The 24,099-nt window shown below is 42.3% G+C and overlaps 2 protein-coding genes across 4 annotated transcripts in view; both read left to right on the plus strand.

The window, feature by feature from the left end:
• The window catches only part of smyd3 (SET and MYND domain containing 3), a 117,967-nt gene that overhangs the window by 26,288 nt on the left and 67,580 nt on the right, over positions 1-24,099 (plus strand). For all 3 annotated transcript variants that reach the window (XM_084007245.1, XM_084007246.1, XM_084007247.1), the window contains exons 2-5: positions 11,667-11,730; positions 11,835-11,942; positions 12,520-12,577; positions 12,803-12,957. In XM_084007245.1, the coding sequence (XP_083863371.1) occupies positions 11,667-11,730; positions 11,835-11,942; positions 12,520-12,577; positions 12,803-12,957 (385 nt within the window). The remainder of the gene's footprint in view (positions 1-11,666; positions 11,731-11,834; positions 11,943-12,519; positions 12,578-12,802; positions 12,958-24,099) is intronic.
• Positions 3,458-6,428, plus strand: LOC311011979 (E3 SUMO-protein ligase ZBED1-like). Its single transcript, XM_084007234.1, has 3 exons — positions 3,458-4,531; positions 4,908-5,524; positions 5,701-6,428. Exons 1-3 carry the CDS (start codon positions 4,177-4,179, stop codon positions 6,145-6,147), a joined length of 1,419 nt encoding a protein of 472 aa, XP_083863360.1. The 5' UTR covers positions 3,458-4,176; the 3' UTR covers positions 6,148-6,428.

Consider the following 24,099-nt stretch of genomic DNA (forward strand, 5'->3'; position numbering starts at 1 on the left):
TCGTGCAGAGGCCTATGCGAATGACTCCTTTCGTCACGTAACGAAAGGAGCTGAATCTGAACAACCTTTTACACCGTTATACCGGAGGGTAGGCTGCCGAGACCATGCAGGAATTGCTTGTTTGCCTCATACTGGGAGTTGACAGGCTCAGGGAGGACCAGTTTATAGGTGTAGAGACCAGAGAAAACCTGTTTTTCATAATATGGCCCTAATGTATCTATGTGTCGGTTGATTGTTGAGTTTCCTCAATCTATCTCCTTCATCATCCTGAACATTTATTCAATATCTCACACAGGAAGATAAAGTTATAACAACAGAAATCAATAACAAATTAACTCCACTGAATTCCATTGTTGTTGCTTGAGGTTAATAAGTGTGTGTGTGAGTGTGTGTGCATGTGTGTGTGTGTGTGTGTAGGCCGTACTGCGCACAGTAAGATCATGTTTTTGAGATATTGAATATGTGTCAGGGAACTGCACACCTTGTGTGTCATCATCCTCAGTGTTAGAATATATTTTGCACGTCTTTTATTGATTTGATATCAGTGACAGATCTCTATGTTGTGTTGGTGTCACAAACAGTTGTAGAACATTGTATTTGTAAACGCACACACGCTGCCTAAGGCAGAGACTGGTCTTAGAAATGTGAGGTATTTTCGTTTTTGTTTTCACACAGAATGTCTCACAGCATGACCAAGTGAACGTGAGAACTGTGAGTGCATTGAGTTGTGTGCCTGCCTGCATTGCAAGAACAATAAAAAGTTGCACTACTGTATGTTTGAATGCACATGTGTCTATGTGTGAGCGCACATGCAGGAAATGAGCAGGTGTGTGTGGCGGGGGGGGGGGGGGGGCATCAATGCTAAAGTTAATTACAGGCTTGCATGTTAGTAATGACAAACGCTGATGGAGTACAAACACTCACACATATCTCAGCAGGATTTAAATTTCCAGAGGTCAACAAACAGCTATTAGAGGTTCTCATATAGAGCGAGGAGGAGTTAGGAGAGATATGTGGGGGAAAATGTTTATAGTATTTTTCATTTTAAATTATTCTGCATTGCTTGCTAATTTAAAAAAAACATGTTCACTAAGTAAAACAGCGGTTGAAGTTTTATGTTATAATTGTTAATTATTTGTGGGCCCCAGCAGAACATGTGACATCACACTTTTATGAACACAGTGACTTCAAGGTTTGAGCTTCTTAAACGTGTTGTAAACGGCAGCCGGAGTGAAAAGGAAAAGCCGAAACATGTTTTGACAATTCAAATAAGAATCATAGATCAACTTGCACTTTGCAAACTGTCAGCTGGAAATGTCTGCACCTTAGAGACTGAATGCCAGTCAAAGGAAAAGTATGTGTGGAATTGCAAAGACTGTGAGAGGAAGTAGAGCAAGTGTGTGTGTGTGTGTGTGTGTGTGTGTGTGTGCCAATTTTGTGTAAGGCAAGAGGAGCAGGGCGTCATTATCTCTGTCAGATGAAGTCTTTAAATTTGACACCATTCTCTCACTCAGTTTCTCTTTGGACCTCACACACACACACACACACTGCAGAACACCAACAAAAAAACAACAAAGAACCAAAATATGACATATCAATTACTGACCAATTTCTTACAAACTGCTGGTACTGATACAAATGTTGACATACTAAATGGGGTTGAGGAGTTTAAGCATTCAAGAAAAGATGAAAAAACAAAGTGCTGAGCCTTTATACTATTAGTTTATTATGAATATTATGAATATTATTATTATTAATATGTGTGTGACTATTCCTCGGCCTTCCTTGGTGTTTTGGTTTTGACTCGAGCCCCGTTCACATACGTCGACCTACAAAGAGAATTTCCTGATAAGAGTCCCCTCAGGTGTCAATGAATCATCCTCTAAACAACCATTAACAACCCAGCAAGGGCTCCAGGTTGGCTGTGTATGCAGCACAGCTGGCGTCTCTCCCTTTCTACTGACACATGCAGTCAAACACACAGACTTGCAGCACTGCCAGTCACCAATCTACACTCAACTCCTGTGTTAATGTGTAGCTGTGCCTCTGCTGATGCCTGCAGTGTGAGCGGTTCAGTTCTGTTTAGGCTGGACAATCGTAGCATAGATGCAACACGAGATGGCAGTGTCCCTTGAGGAAGCTCATTTGTTGAATATTCATGCTAACAATCTCTCACATTTACTTCGTAATTCATGGTTGTGCCAGTGCTGGGGAAAAAAAGAGAATTGGCGTTGCTGCATGAGGAAGAGCTAAGTCTTTTTCACTATTAACAAATAGCTCAAGCAGACCAGGCACCTATGAAACAGGATGTACAGTTCTACTTTCCTTGTATTATTTGACCATTTTGAAGGCATCTGGAATGTTGCTGTTGATTTATGTTCATATTTTTCTGTAATTTACTTTCCATACATATACTTGCACACCTGTCATGTGGGAATGAGTCGTGCCATGCTGGGTTGGCCACTCAACCATGGAAATGAGAAAATTCACTCAGGCACAGCCAGACAGGCCAGAAAAGAGGACCCCACTAATTATGAACATGCACAAACATAAGAAACGCACACACGCACACAAAACACAGAACTAAATCTCTCATAGCTGCAGCACAGCAGCCAATACTCACGGGAAATTAATTACCATGCTACACACACATACACACCAACAGAGACATGCTGAGGTAGGCCTAATTAGGTGTCTGATAGAATAGATTTACCAAAATTGACCACATACTATATATACACACAAATGTGAGTACAGGCATCTGCTCTTGCATATCAATGCGGAAATCAGCTTTTGTCTTTCTTCTTTCAGTCACCTCATCTACTGCCTGGTGACAGTTTTCACGTCCCGTGTTCTTCTTTGTTTTTCTCTTTTTGTTCTTCGTGATTTCCTTTCTGTGTCCCTGCACAAGGCCCCTTTCTTTGAAGACAATCTACTTTTCTGGACTTGATGATGACTACGTTTGACACTTTGCACAACTTCCGAATTGGCTAATTTGCAAGGTCAAAAAAACATACTGCTTCTGTTTTGAGGATGAAAACAAGAATAAAGCAGGCACAATATGCTACATTGTATAGCCATATATATATATATAGGTTCATTGTCTAATTACTGCAGTGATTTGCCTGTTGACAGTTGTTTTATTTTAAAAAAGGATTCCATTTAATTTTATATAAAACAATGAAGTAGTCAGTCTTTATGTTTGCTGGCCTCTAACATGAACCAGTAAAATTTTGCAAGGTCCAACTTAAACATCTTAATCCAAATGATTGATTTGTGGTGGTGTGATGATTGTAGTTTTGTAATCAAGATGTTTTAATAAATTGGTTATTTCCCCGTACCTAGTGTGTAGGAGAAGGAGGCATGACAGAGAGAATGGCTATATTATATTACTATATTAAGAGTGAACAAATTAGGAAAAAGAACATGTAGTAGAAGTTAGGGCTGCACAATTAATCGAATTTTAATCACGATCACGATTTTGGCTGCCACGATTAAATTAAGATGATCGTCGGCGATTTTCTCAACCCAATAGTCAGCCGACCACCAGGGGGCGACCGAAAGGTAAGGGCTTCATTAAGCTGCCTAAACTGCAAGCGAGCGAACCCTGCAGCAGCGGCAGCCTCAAATGATATAACAGTGTGAGAGCGGGTGTGAGACGCATGAGAGTGTGAGACGCGATGTCGGGAGCAGCATCTGGAGGTGAGGAGCAGCTTGTGCCTCGTAAGGGCTCCACTTCCATTGTGTGGAGGTTTTTTGGTTTCGCGGAAAGTGATGCTGACCAGAAGGCGGTACTGTGCAAAGAGTGCCGCAGAGTTGTGTCTGCGCCACAGGGCAATACAACAAACTTGTTCAACCACCTGAAAAAACACCACAAACCCAAATATGATGAATGCATGAAGGCCAAAGCTAACGCTGGCGCACAAAATCCCCGTCAGTGTTCAACGCCAGCCCAGGCAACAATAACGGCAACCCTGCACCGGGCGACGCCGTATCCCTCCACCTCTCAAAGACATGCAGAAATAACGGATGCCATAACGTTTTATTTGGCCAAAGACATGTGTCCAATAAACACAGTGAACAACGAAGGCTTCAAAAGCATGGTCAAAACACTGGACAAGAAGTATGTGATCCCCTCGCGCAATTATTTTTCCAAAGTGGCATTACCTGCACTGTATGAAAAACGTCGGGGGGGAAATAGAGAGGGAAATAACAGCCGTCGAGTATTTTGCAACTACGACTGACCTGTGGTCCAGCAGAACAATGGAGCCGTACCTGTCCCTGACAATTCACTATATTGACGATGATTTTACAATGAAGAGTCGGTGCTTGCAGACGTCATTTTTCCCACAAGATCACACAGGAGAAGCTATAGCCGAGGGACTGCGGGAAGCACTGGCCTCATGGAGCCTGCAAGAGGAGAGACAAGTCTGCATCACCACAGATAATGGATCTAACGTCGTCAAGGCAGCTTCTCTAAATAAATGGATGAGGCTTCAGTGCTTTGGCCATAGGCTCGATTTAGCAATTGGTGAGTAGGAATAAAAACGACAATTTAAAAAAAGTTTGGTCATCAAATGTGTAGGCATTTTATATTGCTTTACCAGATAAAATAACAGACACATATATAAATAAATAAATAAACAAGTGATTGAAATAAAACATCTGTATCTTAACTGACCAAAATTTTATTGTGTGTGTGTGTTAAGGTGATTTGTATCTATTTATGTACAGTTTTTAGCCTTTTATTTCATGTGATGTTGGGACAAACTAATTTCCCTCCTCTGGGATCAATAAAGTTCAATTCAATCCAATCTTAAAACAACACATGAAAATAAAAGATTTAAAAGGAAAATGTATGCAAGGTTTTGTTTTGTTTTAATTATGAATCTCATTTTCTTTTACAGAGAATGCAATGAAAGATCCTCGGATTGACCGTGCAGTAGGGATCTGCAAAAAACTTGTGAGCAGTTTCTCCTACAGCTGGAGGCGTAAAAAGGAGCTAGCACGGGCTCAAAAGGAGCTGAAGCTTCCAGAACATGGGCTGAAGACAGAATGCCCCACAAGGTGGGGGTCAAGACAGGGAATGATAGAAAGAGTCCTGGAGCAGCAGAGGGCCATCTCTCAAGTCTTGTCTTCTGACAGAAAGTCCAGACATCTCATCCCATCATGGCAGGACACTGAGATCCTCGAAGCCATCCACAAATCCCTCCACCCTTTGACTGAGTTTACAGATGCACTGTCCAGTGAGAAGTATGTCAGTGTTTCCTTTGTGAAGCCAGTCCTCCATCTCTTCAGTTCCTCCATCCTCAAAGTGAACGATGATGATTCAGAGCTCACAAACACCATCAGGAAAAAAATCCTAACTTACCTGGAGGAAAAATACAAGGATCCCGAGACACAAAAGCTGCTCGACATGGCTTCTGCTCTGGATCCCCGTTTCAAGCTGCGATACGCAAGTGAGGACAGGGTAGAACCAATCCAAGCCAGACTTGTGTCTGAGATGGCTGCATCTGTGAGCATGGTAAGTAATAATTGTAGATACTAGTCATAAATACACTATTTATTATAAATTCAAGAAACTAAGTGGATTGAAATGTGCTAAAAAGTAATTAATGTGTTGTAATCTACATTCTGAATGTGGATGTCAATTTCATTTGAATTTGTTATTCATATTTTATTTACCATGCACTTTTCAAGGAGCAGGGCCCAAGTGATGGTGGGACTGCAGACAGGGCAGAGGATACACCCAGCACATCCAAGAAAAAGAAGACCTTGGGGAGCTTCTTCAAGGTCACTGAGAGAGCCAGCCCAGCTCATCCTCCTCACCAAGCTGTAGCCTCTGAGCTTCAGTCCTACCTGCAGTTTGCTGCCCTTGATAGTGAGGAGAACCCACTGGACTGGTGGAGGGAACATCAGCGAGTCTACCCCCGACTGTCAAAGCTGGCCAAAAAATATTTGAGCATACCTGCAACAAGTGCCCCTTCCGAGAGGGTCTTCAGCACTGGGGGAAACATAGTGACCTGCCTTCGGTCGTCTCTGAAACCAGAAAGTGTTGACAGGCTGGTGTTTTCTGGCCAAAAATCTGTAGGCCTGTACTACAGTAGTATGTTCCTGTTCCTTGTAGTATGTGCCTTTTCTGCATAGGCTTCATTTTTTTCATTTGTTTGCACTTTATGATTGCACTTTGCAATGGCATATTTAATTTTTGCCCTTTATCTTGGGTAAATTTTATTTTATTATTTATGATTTATGATTATTTTAAGTTTCAATGTGAAGATTTGTCCACATAATGTTTCTTAAAAAAAGTGCAATAAAAAGACATGTTTTACCGAACATAATGAATAATCGTGATTAATAATCGTGATTACAATATTGATCAAAATAATCGTGATTATCATTTTGGCCATAATCGTGCAGCCCTAGCTAGAAGTATTACTTGAGTGGAAGAGGAGGGGCTGCAAAGAGAGAATATGTCTATTTTTTAATTCAGTCTTCTGCATGTTCCTAATGAAACCCATGTAATGTTATTCATGAGTTTTCCTTCAGTGCCTGCAGTCCAACCATGGACCTGTCATCTAGAAGACCATCACTTCACACAACATCTGACACAGGGAGGAGGGCAGAAAAAAGGCAGCGAGAAGAAAGTAAGAGGGAAAGAAAGGAATGAAGAGAGAGGAAGGGGAATGATGGGAGAGAGAACATAATAAGGGAACATGGCTGAACATGAGACAGATGTGCTTCATGGAGGAAATATCTGCAAGAAAATGAGTATTCTTATTAAACACGAAAGTATGCTTCTGCATACTAATACACCGACTAAGTGTCTTTTTTTTGCTGTCTTTTCCGGTTTATTTTGATCCATCTTACACTCGTTATTATCCGCATCTATATTTGGAATATGTTAAATCAGTGACAGTGTGCATATCACTAGGTATGTACTGTATCTAGCAGTGTATGTTCTGAACTATCGTTGCTCAAAAAACAGGCACTAATCAACCATCCGGACCCGACCCACAGAACTGCTGACCTTATGCAGTGAGACACTGTGTGTGTGTGTGTGTGTGTGTGTGTGTGTGTGTGTGTGTGTGTGTGTGTGTGTGTGTGTGTGTGTGTGTGTGTGTGTGTGTGTGTGTGTGTGTGTGTGTGTGTGTGTGTGTGTGTGTGTGTGTGTGTGTGTGTGTGTGTGTGTGTGCGTGTGTGTGTGTGCGTGTGCGTGCGTTGGATGACTATTGCGCCAAATGTTTCTGCATCTGCTGATACCAAGGCCATGCCATGCATCCCTGTCATGATTAAAATTTTTTATTTTGGCCTTGAAATCATGCCGCAAATTGACCCTTTGCCCCATGAAAGCAGATTGGCCATTCATAGCGTAGCATTGTCCAGCTCTGACCAGGTTTCAACAGTTATATGGCTGTGCTCCATAGACTCATACAATCGTTAAAGATCCTGGACCTGAATGATGAGGCCGATATCTATACAGTGATGGACTGTGTGTATTTGAGTGGATACCTTGGAAATGCTGAGAGCTTATCAGCCTGGAGGTGGTCACCATAACAACAGATGCTGTGGTTCAGCTGTGCATTGATGTGGTTTAGCAACTACATATACATCTGGGTTTCTGTTAGTCTCCCTGTGTCTCCAACTCCTCTCTGTGACTCCATCGTTGCAATTGATTTTTTTTAAATCCTGATATTAGTGGGGTTTTGTGGCTGGTTTTGGTACTGCATGTCCTAACAGCCTAAGATTATTATTTGATTTGGTTGTGTAATGTATGTACTTAAAGTATGACAAAATGTACAGTCTTCAATATTATGCTGTTTGTTCGTGGTTTAAGACATTAAAAGCTCCTTTCAGCATGTTTAACTCACATTCAAGGACTTATTGCCTTTGTAACTACAACTGTGCTACATTTTAATGTTTTCGTAAGGCTAAATTTATCAGTAGCATTTAGTCACATGTAAGTCTTTGGTAAATGGTAAAAAAAAACACAATTGAATTGCCCTGCTGTGATGTTTACTTGTAGGATATTAAGACATGCAGTACCAAAAACGGCCACCAAAACCCCACCAATATCAGGATTTTTAAAAATCACTGCGACAAATTGAGGCAAAACACCCTCCCGATTTTTTAATATGATTTTAACAAGAATATGATCTTTCAAAAAAAGTAAGTTTGGACCTGATACTTGTCAGTTTTTTGGAATATGACTCTGAAGTTGGGCAAAGATGTGTTTACTTCCATTTATGAGCCTTAATATCTGTGAAACTAATCATTTGAGAGAAACCATATTTTGTAGAATGTTTAAGCTAACACCAGAGATACAGGCAGAAGTGATAGAAGTCTTTTATCTGCAAAAATGGGAGCTCAGCCACTCTTCAAATGTACTACTTTATTTCAACAAGCCACATTTTAAGTACCTACCATACTAGGTTATCATTGAGCTACACCCCTGATATTCCATGTCTGGAGTCTTTTAGTAACAGATATACACTGTAGGAAATTTGAAGGCCACAGGTGAGATAGTTTTCCAGATATTGCGGTTTAAAAATGGCTTTTCAGAGTATGATGCCAAAAACCATCTAAACTACCCTTCATTCAATGATGTTTCATGAGAAAACTATTGACAGTAGAGACCTAATATTTTGGATTTGTCCTATTAACAAGTGTGTCTTTGTACTCGATTTTTTTCAGGACATTCTGAGATGGTCAGGTGGGAAGATTTTCAGAAATTTGATGAAATGACACGGAATGACCCAATTGTATTTCAATAAGCACTGACAAGTAGTATTGATATTCTTGTCTTGATGTAGTACATTTTCTGGCCACTCAATTTGTGAAACACAAAATAACATAGCCATATGAGATCGTTTTGCGGCAATCCAGTTAATTAGGTACATGGCAAATAAAAGCTACTTCATCAAATTGACACAGAAGTCGTGAACACTCAACATTCCCCACAATGGACTATTAATATTATTACTTTTTAGATAGAGATATATTGCTAACAGTAAACCAAACAAAAAATCTGAATATGACTTCACAAAACACCATTTTGGCCATAACTCAATCATATAATTCATTGTCATTATTATGACAATTTCAAACAAACAGGGTAATGAGATAAAAGGATTAAGTGATGACGTTTTTGACGGAAAGGGATTGAACTGCAATTTGACTGGTTGTGTTACTAGCTCTTTTCATTCCGGTGCATTACAACCACTACCGTAGCATGCCACCATCACCACAGACATATGTTTGCATGTTAATGTCAAGCATAATTACAATTGGTGAGAAACTCTGATGTATTTAAAGACATACTGACCCAATAAATAATATTGGCATTTCTGTGGGATGAAATTTTATTAATGGAATTAATTTTATTTGTATTGCATTGCGGAAGTTATAAAAATCTACTGTACCTTTTTATATCAAAGTGACATACATGAAGGCAGTATAACTCTTTCAGCATGTTTATGGCTCCCGAGGGGCAATATTTCCCACCAAGTTAGGCTGCAGGGAACAAGTATAGAACTAAAAATGGTGTTGTGGTTGGCATCAGCCTTCTCGTCTGGGTTCGTGGAAGATGGATGGACTTCGCAGATGGGTCGCAGCTTCAGAGGTGAACAAACTCTTAGTGTCTGAGTAATGTTCTCCGTTCATCTGTTGACGCTACACAGAACCTGGCTGTGTTTATGTCTGGCCTACTCCTATCTGTTGTTATTGCTTTGTGTCTCATACTGCAGGCATGTGTTTCTTAAACTGTGGGTGGCTTCCCTGTTCCTGGTTGGTCTCAACGTGACAAGAATAGCTGTGTTTTCATGACCCTCTGTCTCTGGGTGAGACAATTTAACCATTGGGTTACAAGCTGGAAAGGTCATCGCAAAATAGTACACAGCGGCACAACGAGAGGGGTGAGAAGAGGTAATGGAGGAGAAGGATGTAGAGGGAAGCTGTAAATCACAGAAACTAAAAGGGTGAGGAGGAAAGAACTGAAAAGAGTAGTGTGTTATGGAAACTTGTTGAAATCTGTGGGGGCCTTGCACCAAATACATTTGCCTTTATAATATCATCTACAGCATTCATTCATTCAGCATGTCCAATTTAATCAAATGTCAGTATGATAAGCCCTGGGTTAATGTATTATCATCTGTCATAGCATGTTCTGCATTATCTCGTTTTGTGTGTGTAAGCTCATAATACCAACCTTTGTCAGCTTTAATTAGCAATATTTAATCATTTTCCCTCCCTGTCTCATCATATGATAAACCACACAGAGTGACGTCTTACTGTACAGTATATGAACCAAACGGGGCCTCAGGCTCCTCTGCTAACCCTGACTCCCCTGCTTACACTCTCATGTTGGAATGACCCAAGTAATCCAGAGAAATCCTTCACACACACCAAATTGAATACACGGTGCCAAGCATCCTGGGTCACCAATCATCAGTGCTATCAAAATGAGCACCTTTTTCATAAGATAGTCGTGAGATGGAGCATCTGGCTGATGTACCTCGTTCAAGCCCCGAAACACTATGTAAAATGAGATTGTAGTGTTGTACAGCCCTACAGTCTGTTGTTACAGAGGTGAGATTAAAGGTTACTTCTGTACAGACACAGAAACACACAGTTAGAACGTCCCCGGCCTGATATCAGCTGGGGATTTATGTTTCATGTCACCCCCTCACATATTCCATGTTTGTCTCCTTTCTGTCATATAGTTTGTTATTATTACAAATGCCAAAGGGATTTTGAACAAGGTACCCCCCCCCCCCCCCGCTCTCTCTCCCCTTGCTTAAATATTACACAATACCTGTGTTAATAATCTGTATGGATCATATTGACCTATGCACAATCACACACTGACAAATGCATTCCGACGGAGCTCCTATGACTCACATAGTGTCTTTTGAGTATGTTTCAGTGTTGCACTCTCTGCTGACTGTAATTGGCTGCATGAAGCAGACAGACACTGCCGTGTTCCAGCTTGTCATGAGTCTGACTGACTGACTGTAGAGGACAGCAGTGTCACTCAGAGGAACACTGCAGACCTCAGAGGCAGGAAACACGCACGTACAACTGAAAAACGGACCTAAACAACACCAATTGGATGCACAGCAAACACACACAGATGCTCAGACACATGCAAGTGCCGTGATGCTAACAGGCTGCGACAGTGAGGAGAGTGTCCTTAATGTAATGCTCTTGGACAATCTCAAGGAAGGATGGGTAGGTATATAAAACCAGATAATGGATGCACACGTTCGACTTAATATAGCAAATAGATAGGATAAGACAAGGTTGTTACGTAGAAAAAGGTCAAGACGATTGCAGGGCAGGATGCTTGACTAGATATGTGCATATGTTTGCTAGCATGGCAGTTTGAATGTGACCAAAACTGAGCAGTGGAACAGTTCCTTATCCGAACACTAGACAAGTGCAATGGAAATTAATGTTTGACATCTGTGATTTAAAAAAAAATCTAAAACACTGGTCCCTTTCTAGCTCAACGAGTAATTCACATTCAACATATTTTGTCCTCTGGCCTTGAGAGTTCATAAGAGTGAATCAGCTTTTGAATCATTTTGTTTTACTTTGAGGCTGGAGTGAAAGAGCTGACCCTTCTCTCTCTCTCTCTCTCTCTCTCTCTCTTTCTGTCTGTCAAGACGTGAGACCTTGTTGCGGTGTTCCCAGTGCAAGATGGCTCGTTACTGCAATACCACATGTCAGGTATATAGTGTGAGTGTGAGTGTGTGTGTGTGTGTGCGCACATTAAAGTGTGTTTGTGTGTGATTTTGTGCATAACTATTTGTTGAAATGCCCATTTCCTGCAGAAACAAGCGTGGTCTGGCCATAAGAGAGAGTGTAAATGTCTGCAATGCCTCCTACCCAGAATTCCCACTGACTCAGTCCGACTGGCTGCAAGACTCCTCTTCACCTTGGTATGTTTCTGGAGTTTCTCACTGTTGAAGGATACAAAAATTGCTGCTTGTACCTCTCCTTTGTTAGCTGTGGTGGGCTGTAAATGGTCCTCATTTATATAGCGCTTTTATCCAAAGCGCTTTACAGTAATGACTGACATTCACCCATTCATGCACACATTCACACACCTAGGGCGGAGTCAACCACGCAGGGCGACAGCCAGCTCGTCGGGAGCAATTAGGGTGAGGCGTCTTGCTCAGGGACACCAGGCACTCAGCTAGGAGGAGCCGGGGATCGAACCGGCAATCTTGCGGTTGCCAGTTGCTGTACAGTGCTGCTTTGTTATTAAATATTTACAGTGTCTGATTAGTTGGGTTATTAATGTGTTTGAAATGTAATGTTTATCAATTTACTTCCACTAAAAGATTAAAAACACATTGATTTAGGAAAATTCCACATCTTTGCTCTCTCAGCATAGTTTTTATTGTATGCAATAAAACAAAATTATTTCATTTAATTCTACAGCTACATTATGGGTTACTAAGCAGAAAAAAACACAACAATATGCTAATAACCCCCTCTTCCTTTTCTTTCTAGTTAAGTCCATCTAAGAGCAGTAGTGAAGAGCTCTACACTTTGGAGGAGCATGAATCACGTAAGTCTGGCGTTTGTACGTCCGTCCTCAGGATCTCAGAACTCCTGGAGTAAATGTCTTTACATTAGCCACACAGAACCTTACAAGTCGTACTAATTTCACAAAATGTCTAATAGGATAAAAATGATGAAGTGTTGACATTTTGGGCAGACGGTATATGGCCGAGGCATACGACTGCAGGATTGTAATTCTTGTTTGTTTTTTTCATTATATACATTTTAACAGACCTAAGTTCCATGTCTGACCACAAGAAACAAGGTCTGTCTCAACTGGCATCCATGTTAGAGCTGTACCTTCAACAGGAAGTACCTGACCTGGTAAAGGAAGTGACATCGATGCTGCCGCCTTCCTGCCGAGAGCCCTTCAGCCTTATTGCAAAGGTGGGCTAAATGCATTAGACACACACACATGTTTGCCTTTGTATAAATGATGTAGACACATGCACACCTTGGCACACTCATGCACACACAAGCACAAGCATGCCTACTCGACCTGTGCAAAAATGGACAGATACAAGCAACTACTTGATGCTTGCAGCATCCCCTGCTGCGTTTGGATGGACCCCAACATATGTGTAAGTTCTTCCTGGAATCTGTGATTATGTCCTTGAGTGTGCGCTTGTGTTTATTCCCAGAACAACCTCAGGTCTTATTCCTTTAAATTACACCAGCTGCCTTCACCACAAATCATTATGTATGCAAGGATGTCTGGCTTTCACCCTACCTCTATCATCTGTTAGCTTGTGTGGCTTCTCTTTGAGATTTTATGGCTCCAAGGTGTTAGTGTTCCTTCAAGTGTGTGTGTGTGTGTGTGTGTGTGTGTGTGTGTGTGTGTGTGTGTGTGTGTGTGTGTGTGTGTGTGTGTGCATTGTGTTAGTGACATCATAGTGTTTATATTAGTATGTGTGCGTATTAATTGAAAGCAGCCAGGCAGATAAGCTAATAGTGTTTCCACAAAACAAATGAGCAAAACTTCCCCATAAACCGCATGGCATGGATGTTCTTCATGCAGAATAACATCTACTTTCATCGAATGATTCTTCAATATCCAAAACATAATCTGCTTTTGACAGTTTTGTCGTAAAAAAATATAATACAACTATACAATATACTGTGATGGGTTTTAAGCTTCACTGATGACAAGGTCTTAGGACTGGCAATGTCTCATCAATTGGTCAGGCCACCACTTTGAACCATGTTAAACTATCTTGATAATTATTAGATGTTTTGCCATGAGAGAGAGATCTTAGATGAGATATGGATATTTGTCTGGGATTGGATTGTGAAACTGGGAAAACTGTAAAGCTGCTGATTAAATGCAGTTCAAGATTCCGATGGGAATTCTGCTCCAGTGTGAGGGAGATGAAAAACGAACAACACTGAGTGGATTGGAGAGAAGAAGAAAGGGACCAAACGAGAGGGGAACAGAGAGGCAAGAGAGAGGGAAAAGAGAGGAGGAAGTCTCACAGATAGACATTAAAGGAGAGCAGGAAATGTACAATCACAACATTAAACAGAAATTGGGATAGCGATTTCATGAAAGTCACTCGCTGGAAATGAATTTGTCAGTTTACATAAATTGTCACTTGGCCATACCTATCAAATACAATTTTAATAATTTTGTACTTTGCATGACAGAATGCGTTTTCAGTGTTTCAACTTAAAATGCACTGTTAGACTCACAAATAACCACATTGTTAAAAGCCATGTATCTTCTTTTACAGCGGTTAAATTATGCTTTGCATTGCTCGGGATCCCCAACAATAATAATGCAACACAATATTAAATGCCATTCAAACATTGTGTTGGGAAAACACCAGATGTAATCTGACTTTTAGATTACATACAACCATTGTTTCAACTGCATTTTAATGACAATGTTTAATTTTTTGAATAGGTTTATTTAATGACCCTGACTGTATTAATATGTGAAATATTATTACCCACCCCAGCACATTTGACATTTATAAATTTCCAGCTGCAATGTTTAGCTATGAACCTTAACAGTTTTTTCCCCACCACAGTGAGACTGTTGGCAGAAACAAGATATTTATGAACTGAAACAAGAAACATGGTGCAATAACCCCCCCCCCTCTTAATGTGCAATGATCTTTTTAGACTTAAATTATTTTTATAACTTTATGTAGCTATGTTTGGACCAAATGGAGTAAGTGCAATATGTCCCTACCTCTTTTGTTAACTACACTCAACAAAAATATAAACGCAACACTTTTGTTTTTGCTCCCATTTTTCATGAGATGGACTTAAAGATCTAAAATTCATTCCAGATACACAATATTACCATTTCTCTCAAACATTGTTCACAAATCTGTCTAAATGTGTGATAGTGAGCACTTCTGCTTTGCTGAGATAATCCATCCCACCTCACAGGTGTGCCACATCAAGATGCTGATCTGACATCATGATTAGTGCACAGGTGTACCTTATACTGCCCACAATAAAAGGCCACTCTGAAATGTGCAGTTTTGTCTCACAGCAAAATGCCACAGATGCCACAAGCATTGAGGGAGCGTGCAATTGGCATGCTGACAGCAGGAATGTCAACCAGATCTGTTGCTCGTGCATTGAATGTTCATTTCTCCACCATAAGCCGTCTCCAAAGGCGTTTCAGAGAATATGGCAGTACATCCAACCGGCCTCACAACCGCAGACCACGTGTAACCACACCAGCCCAGGACCTCCACATCCAGCAGGTTCACCTCCAAGATCGTCTGAGACCAGCCACTCAGACAGCTGCTGAAACAATTGGTTTGCATAACCAAACAATTTCTGCACAAACTGTCAGAAACCGTCTCAGGGAAGCTCAACTGCATGCTCGTCGTCCTCATCAGGGTCTTGACCTGACTCCAGCTCGTTGCCGTAACAGACTTAAGTGGGCAAATGCTCACATTCGATGGCGTCTGGCACGTTGGAGAGGTGTTCTCTTCACGGATGAATCTCGGTTTACATTGTTCAGGGCAGATGGCAGACAGCGTGTGTGGCGTCGTGTGGGTGAGCGCTTTGCTGATGTCAATGTTGTGGATCGAGTGGCCCATGGTGGTGGTGGGGTTATGGTATGGGCAGGCATCTGTTATGGACGAAGAACACAGGTGCATTTTATTGATGGCATTTTGAATGCACAGAGATACCGTGATGAGATCCTGAGGCCCATTGTTGTGCCATACATCCATGAACATCACCTCATGTTTCAGCAAGATAATGCACGGCCCCATGTTGCAAGGATCTGTACACAATTCTTGGAAGCTGAAAATGTCCCAGTTCTTGCATTGCCAGCATACTCACCGGACATGTCACCCATTGAGCATGTTTGGGATGTGCTTGACCGGCGTATACGACAGCGTTTACCAGTTCCCACTAATATCCAGCAACTTCGCACAGCCATTGAAGAGGAGTGGACCAACATTCCACAGGCCACAATTGACAATCTGATAAACTCTATGCGAAGAAGATGTGTTGCACTGCATGAGGCAAATGGTGGTCACACCAGATACTGACTGGTTCTGAGTCCCCAGACCCCCAATAAAGCAAAAAAATGCACATTTCAGGGTGGCCTTTTATTGTGGACAGTCTAAGGCACACCTGTGCACTAATCATGATGTCAGATCAGCATCTTGATGTGGCACACCTGTGAGGTGGGATGGATTATCTCAGCAAAGCAGAAGTGCTCACTATCACACATTTAGACTGATTTGTACAATGTTTGAGAGAAATGGTAATATTGTGTATCTGGAATGAATTTTAGATCTTTAAGTCCATCTCATGAAAAATGGGAGCAAAAACAAAAGTGTTGCGTTTATATTTTTGTTGAGTGTATTTAGTGTGTTGCTGCTCTCTCTCTCTCTCTTCCTCCCTCTCTCTCTCTCTCTTTAGTTTTACATTTTTTTAATACTTGAACTTGACTGTGGGAGAACCTGCAAAATAATTCCTATGTGTATTAGACTGTATGGCTGGTGCACAAATGGCAAATAAAACACTTTGACATGTGTTTACAGTTTCAGCTTGTTTGATAAGGGAGTTGCTGTCATTTGAGACTTTTTGTGAACACCTGTTTACATCAGTGCTACATCTGAGGCATTATTTAGTAGCACTAGATCTTTAAAACATTGTGTGATGTAGGTGCTTCAAATCACATCAGACAATCACACATTGTGATGTGAGCATGCAGATGTTGTTGAAGTGTGCAATGATCTGTTTCACACCCATATTCAGCAATGGAAACCACCTTCCTCATGCCTATACAGTATGCACTGTGTATCAAACAGGACAAGGAGGTGATACATAAAACAGTATTTATAGGTGTCTTATAAGACACACACACACACACACACACCAATTTCCCCCCCACCAATGCAAAGCCCACTCATCCAAAGCTCCAGTCAGCTCCAGTGTACTGTTGAGACAGACACAACCAAAACACAAAATAAACCCCCAACATAATGGAGACACCTGTGTGTTACATGTGGTTTTGCCAATATCCCAGACGATATTCTCTAGAATGCCAATAGGGGGCTCTGTGATTGCATGGACAGAATTTTTTATTGGTGTAAAGGAGTGGAGAAAGCCTTAATTTCACTTCTTCTGTCTTTATCCTCTCTGCTGTCGTCTTTGTTTTCGTGGACATGTATTGCATTCTCTCTCATCTGCTTTTTCCATCCATGTGTCTCTCTGTCCTTTGTCCTCACCTATTTCTGTCTGTCCATACATCTATTTCCATGTCTCTCCTCATTATTTTTCTCCACACATGCAGCCCTTTTTCTTCTTTCCTCTTTCTCATCTCTCCCTCTCCTCCTTCCCTTATGCTCTCGCTTTACTGTCTCTGGTATGAGGAGACGGTAAAGGGACAAATGAGGAGTTTATTATAGTGTACTTAGAATGTTCAGTGTGCTTAACAAACGTTTCTACAACAAAATTATTGTAAGTGTCTGTCTGTGTGTGTGTTTGTTTTTGCTGTGAGTTTGTGCATGCTGGAGGTCTTGTCTTTCAGAGTGGGGGAGTTTTTGTGATATATAAAACCATTTTATCTACTCCCTCCACAGCACCCTAATAGTTTTAGACAACCACATACATGTATGCACACACACACACACACTCACGATGAAGTAATGCCACTGCATCATTACTGCTCTTAATATACCCATGGGAAGCCAATAAGGTAGGTGTGTGTGTGTGTGTGTGTGTGTGTGTGTGTGTGTGTGTGTGTGTGTGTGTGTGTGTGTGTGTGTGTGTGTGTGTGTGTGTGTGTGTGTGTGTGTGTGTGTGTGTGTGTGTGTACCAGGTTCCAGTCAGATGACATATGCTGCACATTTTATTGCTTCCCTCAAGTGACTTGCCTCTCTGGAGTGACTGTGGGTGCGTGTGGCTGCATACATGTATTTGAAGGTGCAATATGTAAGAACTGGCCAGAAGGTTTATTTTTAATTGTTAAAAATGAACAACTAACATTATCAACTGAGGTATCTACTGAAAAATGCTGAGCAGCTAGCCTCGGCACAACCAAAGGTGTAATAGCCCACTTGTAAATCGAGAGACAATATTGAGCCGCTGTAGAATCCAATTCAATCCATTTATATATTTTTTTATCATAGAGCAGGGCTATTCAATTAGTTTTGAATGAGGGCCGGTTGATGGAAATTATTCAAAATGAGGGGCTGGAAAAATATGGCTTGAAAATGATGAGCATCACATTAATAGCTACAGATACTGTAAAACACTACAATGACATATGAGTGCATATATTGTCTTATTTTATCAAGTAAAATATAAGTTATAGGTTTACTCAACAGTTCATAGAAATTCAGGTAAAAATAGGTTAACTCAGAGTTCCACAGCTTATCAAAAAACAATCCTTATTTTATTAAAGACTCCATATTATGAAAAACAGGTTTTCTCTGGTCTCTACACCTATAAACTGGTCCTCCCTGAGCCTGTCAACTCCCAGGATGAGGAAAACAAGCGATTCCTGCATGGTCTCTGCACTCCACCCACTGCTAAAACGGCGCTCCTACAGGCTGTTCAGATTCAGCTCCCGTCGTTACGTAATGAAGGGAGTCAATTGCATAGGCCGAACTCCTCTGTGCGATGATAGGAGATATCCGAGAGGGGGCGTTTCGCAACACAGCGGGGAGAGCGCAGCCCGACTTACCGGTTGTGGCGCTGGGTGATCCGGCTGGTGCTCCATGAATAAATCCCGGTGCGGCTGAAGCTGGAGACAATCCTCCCTCGGTCTCATGCACTCTAGTGCGTCTTCAATGCTGCCTCCGGTCGGACAGAACCCATGGGTGCGTGTCCGATAGAGCACCGAGCACGGCGGTCTGGGTCTGGTCTCTTGCGTTTCATTTTTAATGACAATCTGCCGGCTACGGTCCGTGTTAGCTTCTATGTGTGTGTGCTAACCACTTCACATCGGACTGCTTCAGTAACGAGGGTTAGTACAAAGCTGGCTTTGCCTCGACACTGACCCTCATAAAAGGATCTGTCCCAACCATACGGGACCCAGCAACTTTACCTGAGCCACATAGGCGAGCCATAGTGATACATCCACGTAAACATCGGTGCATGCTGCCATTAGCGTAAGCGGCATCGTCTCCGTGGCTCTCCAAGTAGGCGATGACAGACGGAGCTCATTAGCATTTAAAGGTGCAGGCACAGAACCAGCCTGTTCTCAGGAGAGCTCATTTGAGCAACTTTTAGACAGCTGAAATTCAGGACCACGGATGGGTTTGGGCAGGGGCGGTCCTAGACCATTTGGTGCCCTAGGCGAGCTTTACTGATAGCGCCCCATCCCCACGAAAAAATACCTCATGTTCAAAGGATTGCACATTTATTTAAACAATGATTATCCAAACAATATAACAATGTTCTGGACTATTTTCATGGCTGGTCAAAGCAGCACTTGCATTTTTCCAATCAGTCAGTCCTCCTTGTGTTAAATGCATTTGTTTTGCAGAGAAAAGACTGTTATTCTTTTTTGAGTATGTCACCCAGTTTCATTTGATCCTTTCACCGTTGACTAAGGTCCTGGTGAAGTACTGGTGGTGGCAGCTTCTTCCATCATCTCTCCAAGGAAAAATGAAATCAGGTGGTACGTGATACGGCCCTCTCCGAACCAACTCTGGTCTCATTACGTCTGTTACTGGAAGAGGCCAGTCAGCAGGATCAGCTGGAGGGGAATTGCCAGTGTTTGTTGCATCTAGAGGGCAACTTTCTCAACTTGTATTCAAGATAATATACCATACACACACACACACACACACACACACACACACACACACACACACACACACACAAGATATAGAATAGATATAATGTCAATGTAATGCTATTGTGTGACTGCAGCATAAAGCATAACCTGATTTTTTTTTTTTTAAAGAGAACATCCTTGAGCCAAGTGTGGAATCAGTGGTGCAATCAAGATGAGCAGCTTGCACTCACCTGAACATCCAGGCTCAGTGGTTAGAGGCTGGCAGGAGGAGCAGCATGCTCTTGTAGTGTCTCCTCTGGTGGCTCTAGGTCCATAAACATAGAGAGAACACACAAGAGCAAATACATTGACTGGATGAGACATCAGACATGGCACAACATATTGTCATTTTCACATAAGTCAATACATTTTTATCATCACAAACATTCACTGACACATTAAACTCACCTGAGCAGCTGAGGTGGATTGTTGTTCCTGGTCTGATGGTTCAGCTGCTGGTGGTCCTAGATATTTTAATAGTGAATCTAAAATGATATAAAAATAAATAAATAAACAAGTGTATTATCAACATGGAGTAAATCATTTCCATTTTTCAAGTGATATTATTATTTAAAGTTGCTAAGCATTTTAATTTTGACATTCATTTTATATAAATTCATTTAGTCCCATATGCTTGTGCATACCTCTCTGTTATAAACATAACTACCTGCATATATAATTTATTATTATTATGCTAAACTTTTTTGATACAATATTCCATCAGTATACTTATCTCCGTTCATCAGTATATAACATATGCTCATCTTTTGCACCTCTGTCTATGAAGTCCACATGTTGATATCCTCATCTGCATATGAGGCACTGACTCACTCAGCACTTTACTAGTTTGCACTCTGGTTAGATGTAAAACTGTATTTCACGGTATTTGAACTGGACAGTAAAGCTGAATCATATCTAATTTTCCTATATGTACAGTTATAATAGACTTTTCATTTTTAATTTCACAAAACACAATGAGATGCAAAGTGCTATATACTGTAGCTACTGTCAACTTGTACAGTGTTTTTTCTTGAATAATAGCCAGCCAGTCAAGGTCAACCCGGGCCAGCAGTCTGACCCAGTCTTATGACAGTCTTATTATGACAACTTTGCGTCCGACTGCATGTTAATAACGACCAAACCGAGCCGAACGAAGCGGCGTCACACACCTTCATTGCTACTTAATGTTAGCTTACTAGTAAGATGACATTATGCTGCTAGCTAGCTAGCATGATTATATCACGAATGCTCGGTGAATTTAAAAGTGTCTCATCAAAATGACATACCTTTCTCCTTCGCACGTTTCTCCTGCTCTTCTTTTCGGCGCTTACGAAAGTGCGCCCCGGATGGCTTTTGCCGTTTAATTTTTCGTACAGTCTGTAAGCCCTGGACACACAGCCGACCGACCGATCAGTGGCTCCATCAGCGCCCACTGTGTGCGCACTAACATGGTGAGACCGTGACTTGTAACAGCTAAAGGGGCAATACATCAGAATTGTCATTTCTTTTACTTAAGTTTAAATCATTTCTTATGTCAAAGTATTGATGTAGATAGAGGGATGGCAATACCATTGAAAAATAAATATAATATTTTTTATAAATATATATATTTATATATATAATATTAATATATATATATATATATATATATATATATATTTTTTTTTTTTTCTCAACGCATTTTTGGCGCCCCTCACTAGATGGCGCCCTAGGCAACCGCCTATGTCGCCTGTAGGAAGGACCGCCACTGGCTTTGGGGCAATGCATATCGAAAACAGCGTTGTTGGACCTTTGACAGCTGTGTGGAATTGATGAAATACAGTATAATATGGGACCTTTAACATAGGCTGCATAAGGGTGCGCTCATACCAAGGCCATTTGCTCTGTACCGTGCCTCGGCATGATTGCGAGCGTATCTGTGCAAGCAGGCTGTGCGAGCAGGCAGCGCAGTGGATTCGGACTGAGACCCACAGCGGCATTTTTATTTGAAAAGTATCGGTCCGGTACCGCTCACACCACAAGTCTGATGGGGCGTTCACACCGGACGCGATAGACGCGAATTGAGCGGCGAACTCTACATCAATCAATCAATGTAAATGGCACGGTGACACGCGAATGGCGCGTCTGACGCGAATGGCGCGTCTGACGCGACGCGAATAAAGTTGAAAATATCGAACTTTTCAGGCGGCATCGCGCCGCGACATCCAGTCAGCGACGAGTTCAAGCTGACAGACAGATGAGCTGAGATGGACGGGCCGCATTCCCAAAAAACCCGACTCGGGAAGACCGGACCCCGGCCCCGACTCTCCCTGGGAAGAGGTGCGAGGGACGTGGCTCCCGGAGGAGGCTCACGGACTCTGGCATCGGGTACCCCGAGGCGGAGGAGGAAGGTCCGCCGACGTGACCCGCCGGCTCCCCGCCGGCGCTGCCCTCGTTTCCCCCGCTAGAGCAGCACCGGTTCAAAAATGAGCGTCATGCGCGAATGACACGAATGAAGCGAATAGTCCAAAATGATCAAGCGTCTCACGCGATTGTATTCGCGTCTATCGCGTCCGGTGTGAACGCCGCATCAGTGACAGCTTGTCAAAATAGTCCTTTCTGTCTCAACTTTCTGTGTTTTCAAAATAGAAAGCGACATTGTGGTGGTTCAACGAGGCGGAACGGTCATCAAAACGTCAAGCACGTAAAGTACATGAAGAAGAACATAGCAGGGGTGCGTGGTGAGGATTGTTGTGGCCGCGCAACTTGTGGAGCAAGTCCCCACTGCTGCGCAGAGATGAGAGTGGGCAGCTCATATCGGCCACTATACGGCCATTTTATGTTTTTCCACTAAAATGGCCAGTAAATATTCCTTTGCATGCCGGATCCGGCCAGGGGGGCCACCAATTGAAATAGCCCTGTCATAGAGTGTGCATCTCCGGGAGATGGACAGAGTTTCAGTAAGCAGACAGCTTGAATTCAGCCAACTCAACCTCAAGCAGAGGGGTATTGGCCAAATTCCCCACCAGCAAACTTTCTATTGCTGCCGATATACGTTAAACCCAACTCTCCACCAGTTTGCTGTAACTCCAGTCGAACCCGAGCCATCACAGCCGCTAACTGATACTGTCCCCTGGGGCCTCCACATGGTCCCCTCCCAGCAAAGCACTCCCCAGTTGGCGCAGTGGATGACACAAAAACACAAGTTGTTCCCTCATCTCTGCCACCCCAGATCCCAAGCCAATAAACAGTCTATCAAAGCGTACACGGACAGTACAATCCCCGGTTATTGGCACAGTAAACAGACAGATGGCTGACATAAACTATTGGCCAATGTCATGTGTGAAGAATATAAAATAGCAGTACTGTTTTGTCCCGAGCCCAGAGATTCAGGAGTTTGGACCGATTTTGCGTATTCTTGCCCAACTAGTAGTTAGTAGTTAGTTCTCCTTTTTTTTTTAAATGATTGCTGTAAATTAATATTGTATGGACCTAGTAGGAGAGGTATAAAATGCTGCCCCCTATTTCTTTGGAGCCTGTGGCGAAGGATTACACATCGCCCCTTTAACGCCTGGTTCACACTGGCCGCGGAAGTCCGCGACGGTCGACAAGCGCTTCTGCTCAGCTGTTGTTCATTCAGAGCTATTTTTTCATTATAGAGTAAATAACCCCATAAAATTAATACGCCATGTTTCTGTAACCAACAAGTTTGTACACTTCTTGTATTTATCCGTTCCGAGAGAGAGAGAGTATGGTAGTGCAGATATACCGTTGAAATACGCATATTTGTTTATCTACTCTTCACATTTATTAAATGTATTTTCTCTTCCTGTTTCCCAGTGCAAGTTGAGATACACAAATATGATCGCATTTGTCAATTGCGGTATTTTATTTTGAAAATTGACCCGATTGTCTTGTGTTTCTTTGTGTGATTTACTGCCAGAATTGACGCTCGCGGCACGCGCAAAAAAGACGCAGACGCCAAAACGATCGCTTCACGGCGCAGGACGGCCGCGCCTATTCGCGGCGCTCCGCGTCTGGTGTGAACTACACCGCTTAACGCCTGGTTCACACCGGATGTGGAAGCGCCGCGGCGCGCCGCCGAAAATCACGCGATCCACTGCCCCCCTGTTCAGACCAGACGCGTATTTCTCTCCGGTGGTCGAATGGCGCGTCTGACGCGACGCGAATAAAGTTGAAAATATCGAACTTTTCAGGCGGCATCGCGCCGCGACATCCAGTCAGCGACGAGTTCAAGCCGACAGACAGATGAGCTGAGATGG

Source organism: Eutrigla gurnardus, assembly GCF_963514095.1.
Source record: "Eutrigla gurnardus genome assembly, chromosome: 1".
In the NCBI taxonomy this organism is placed as follows: domain Eukaryota; kingdom Metazoa; phylum Chordata; class Actinopteri; order Perciformes; family Triglidae; genus Eutrigla; species Eutrigla gurnardus.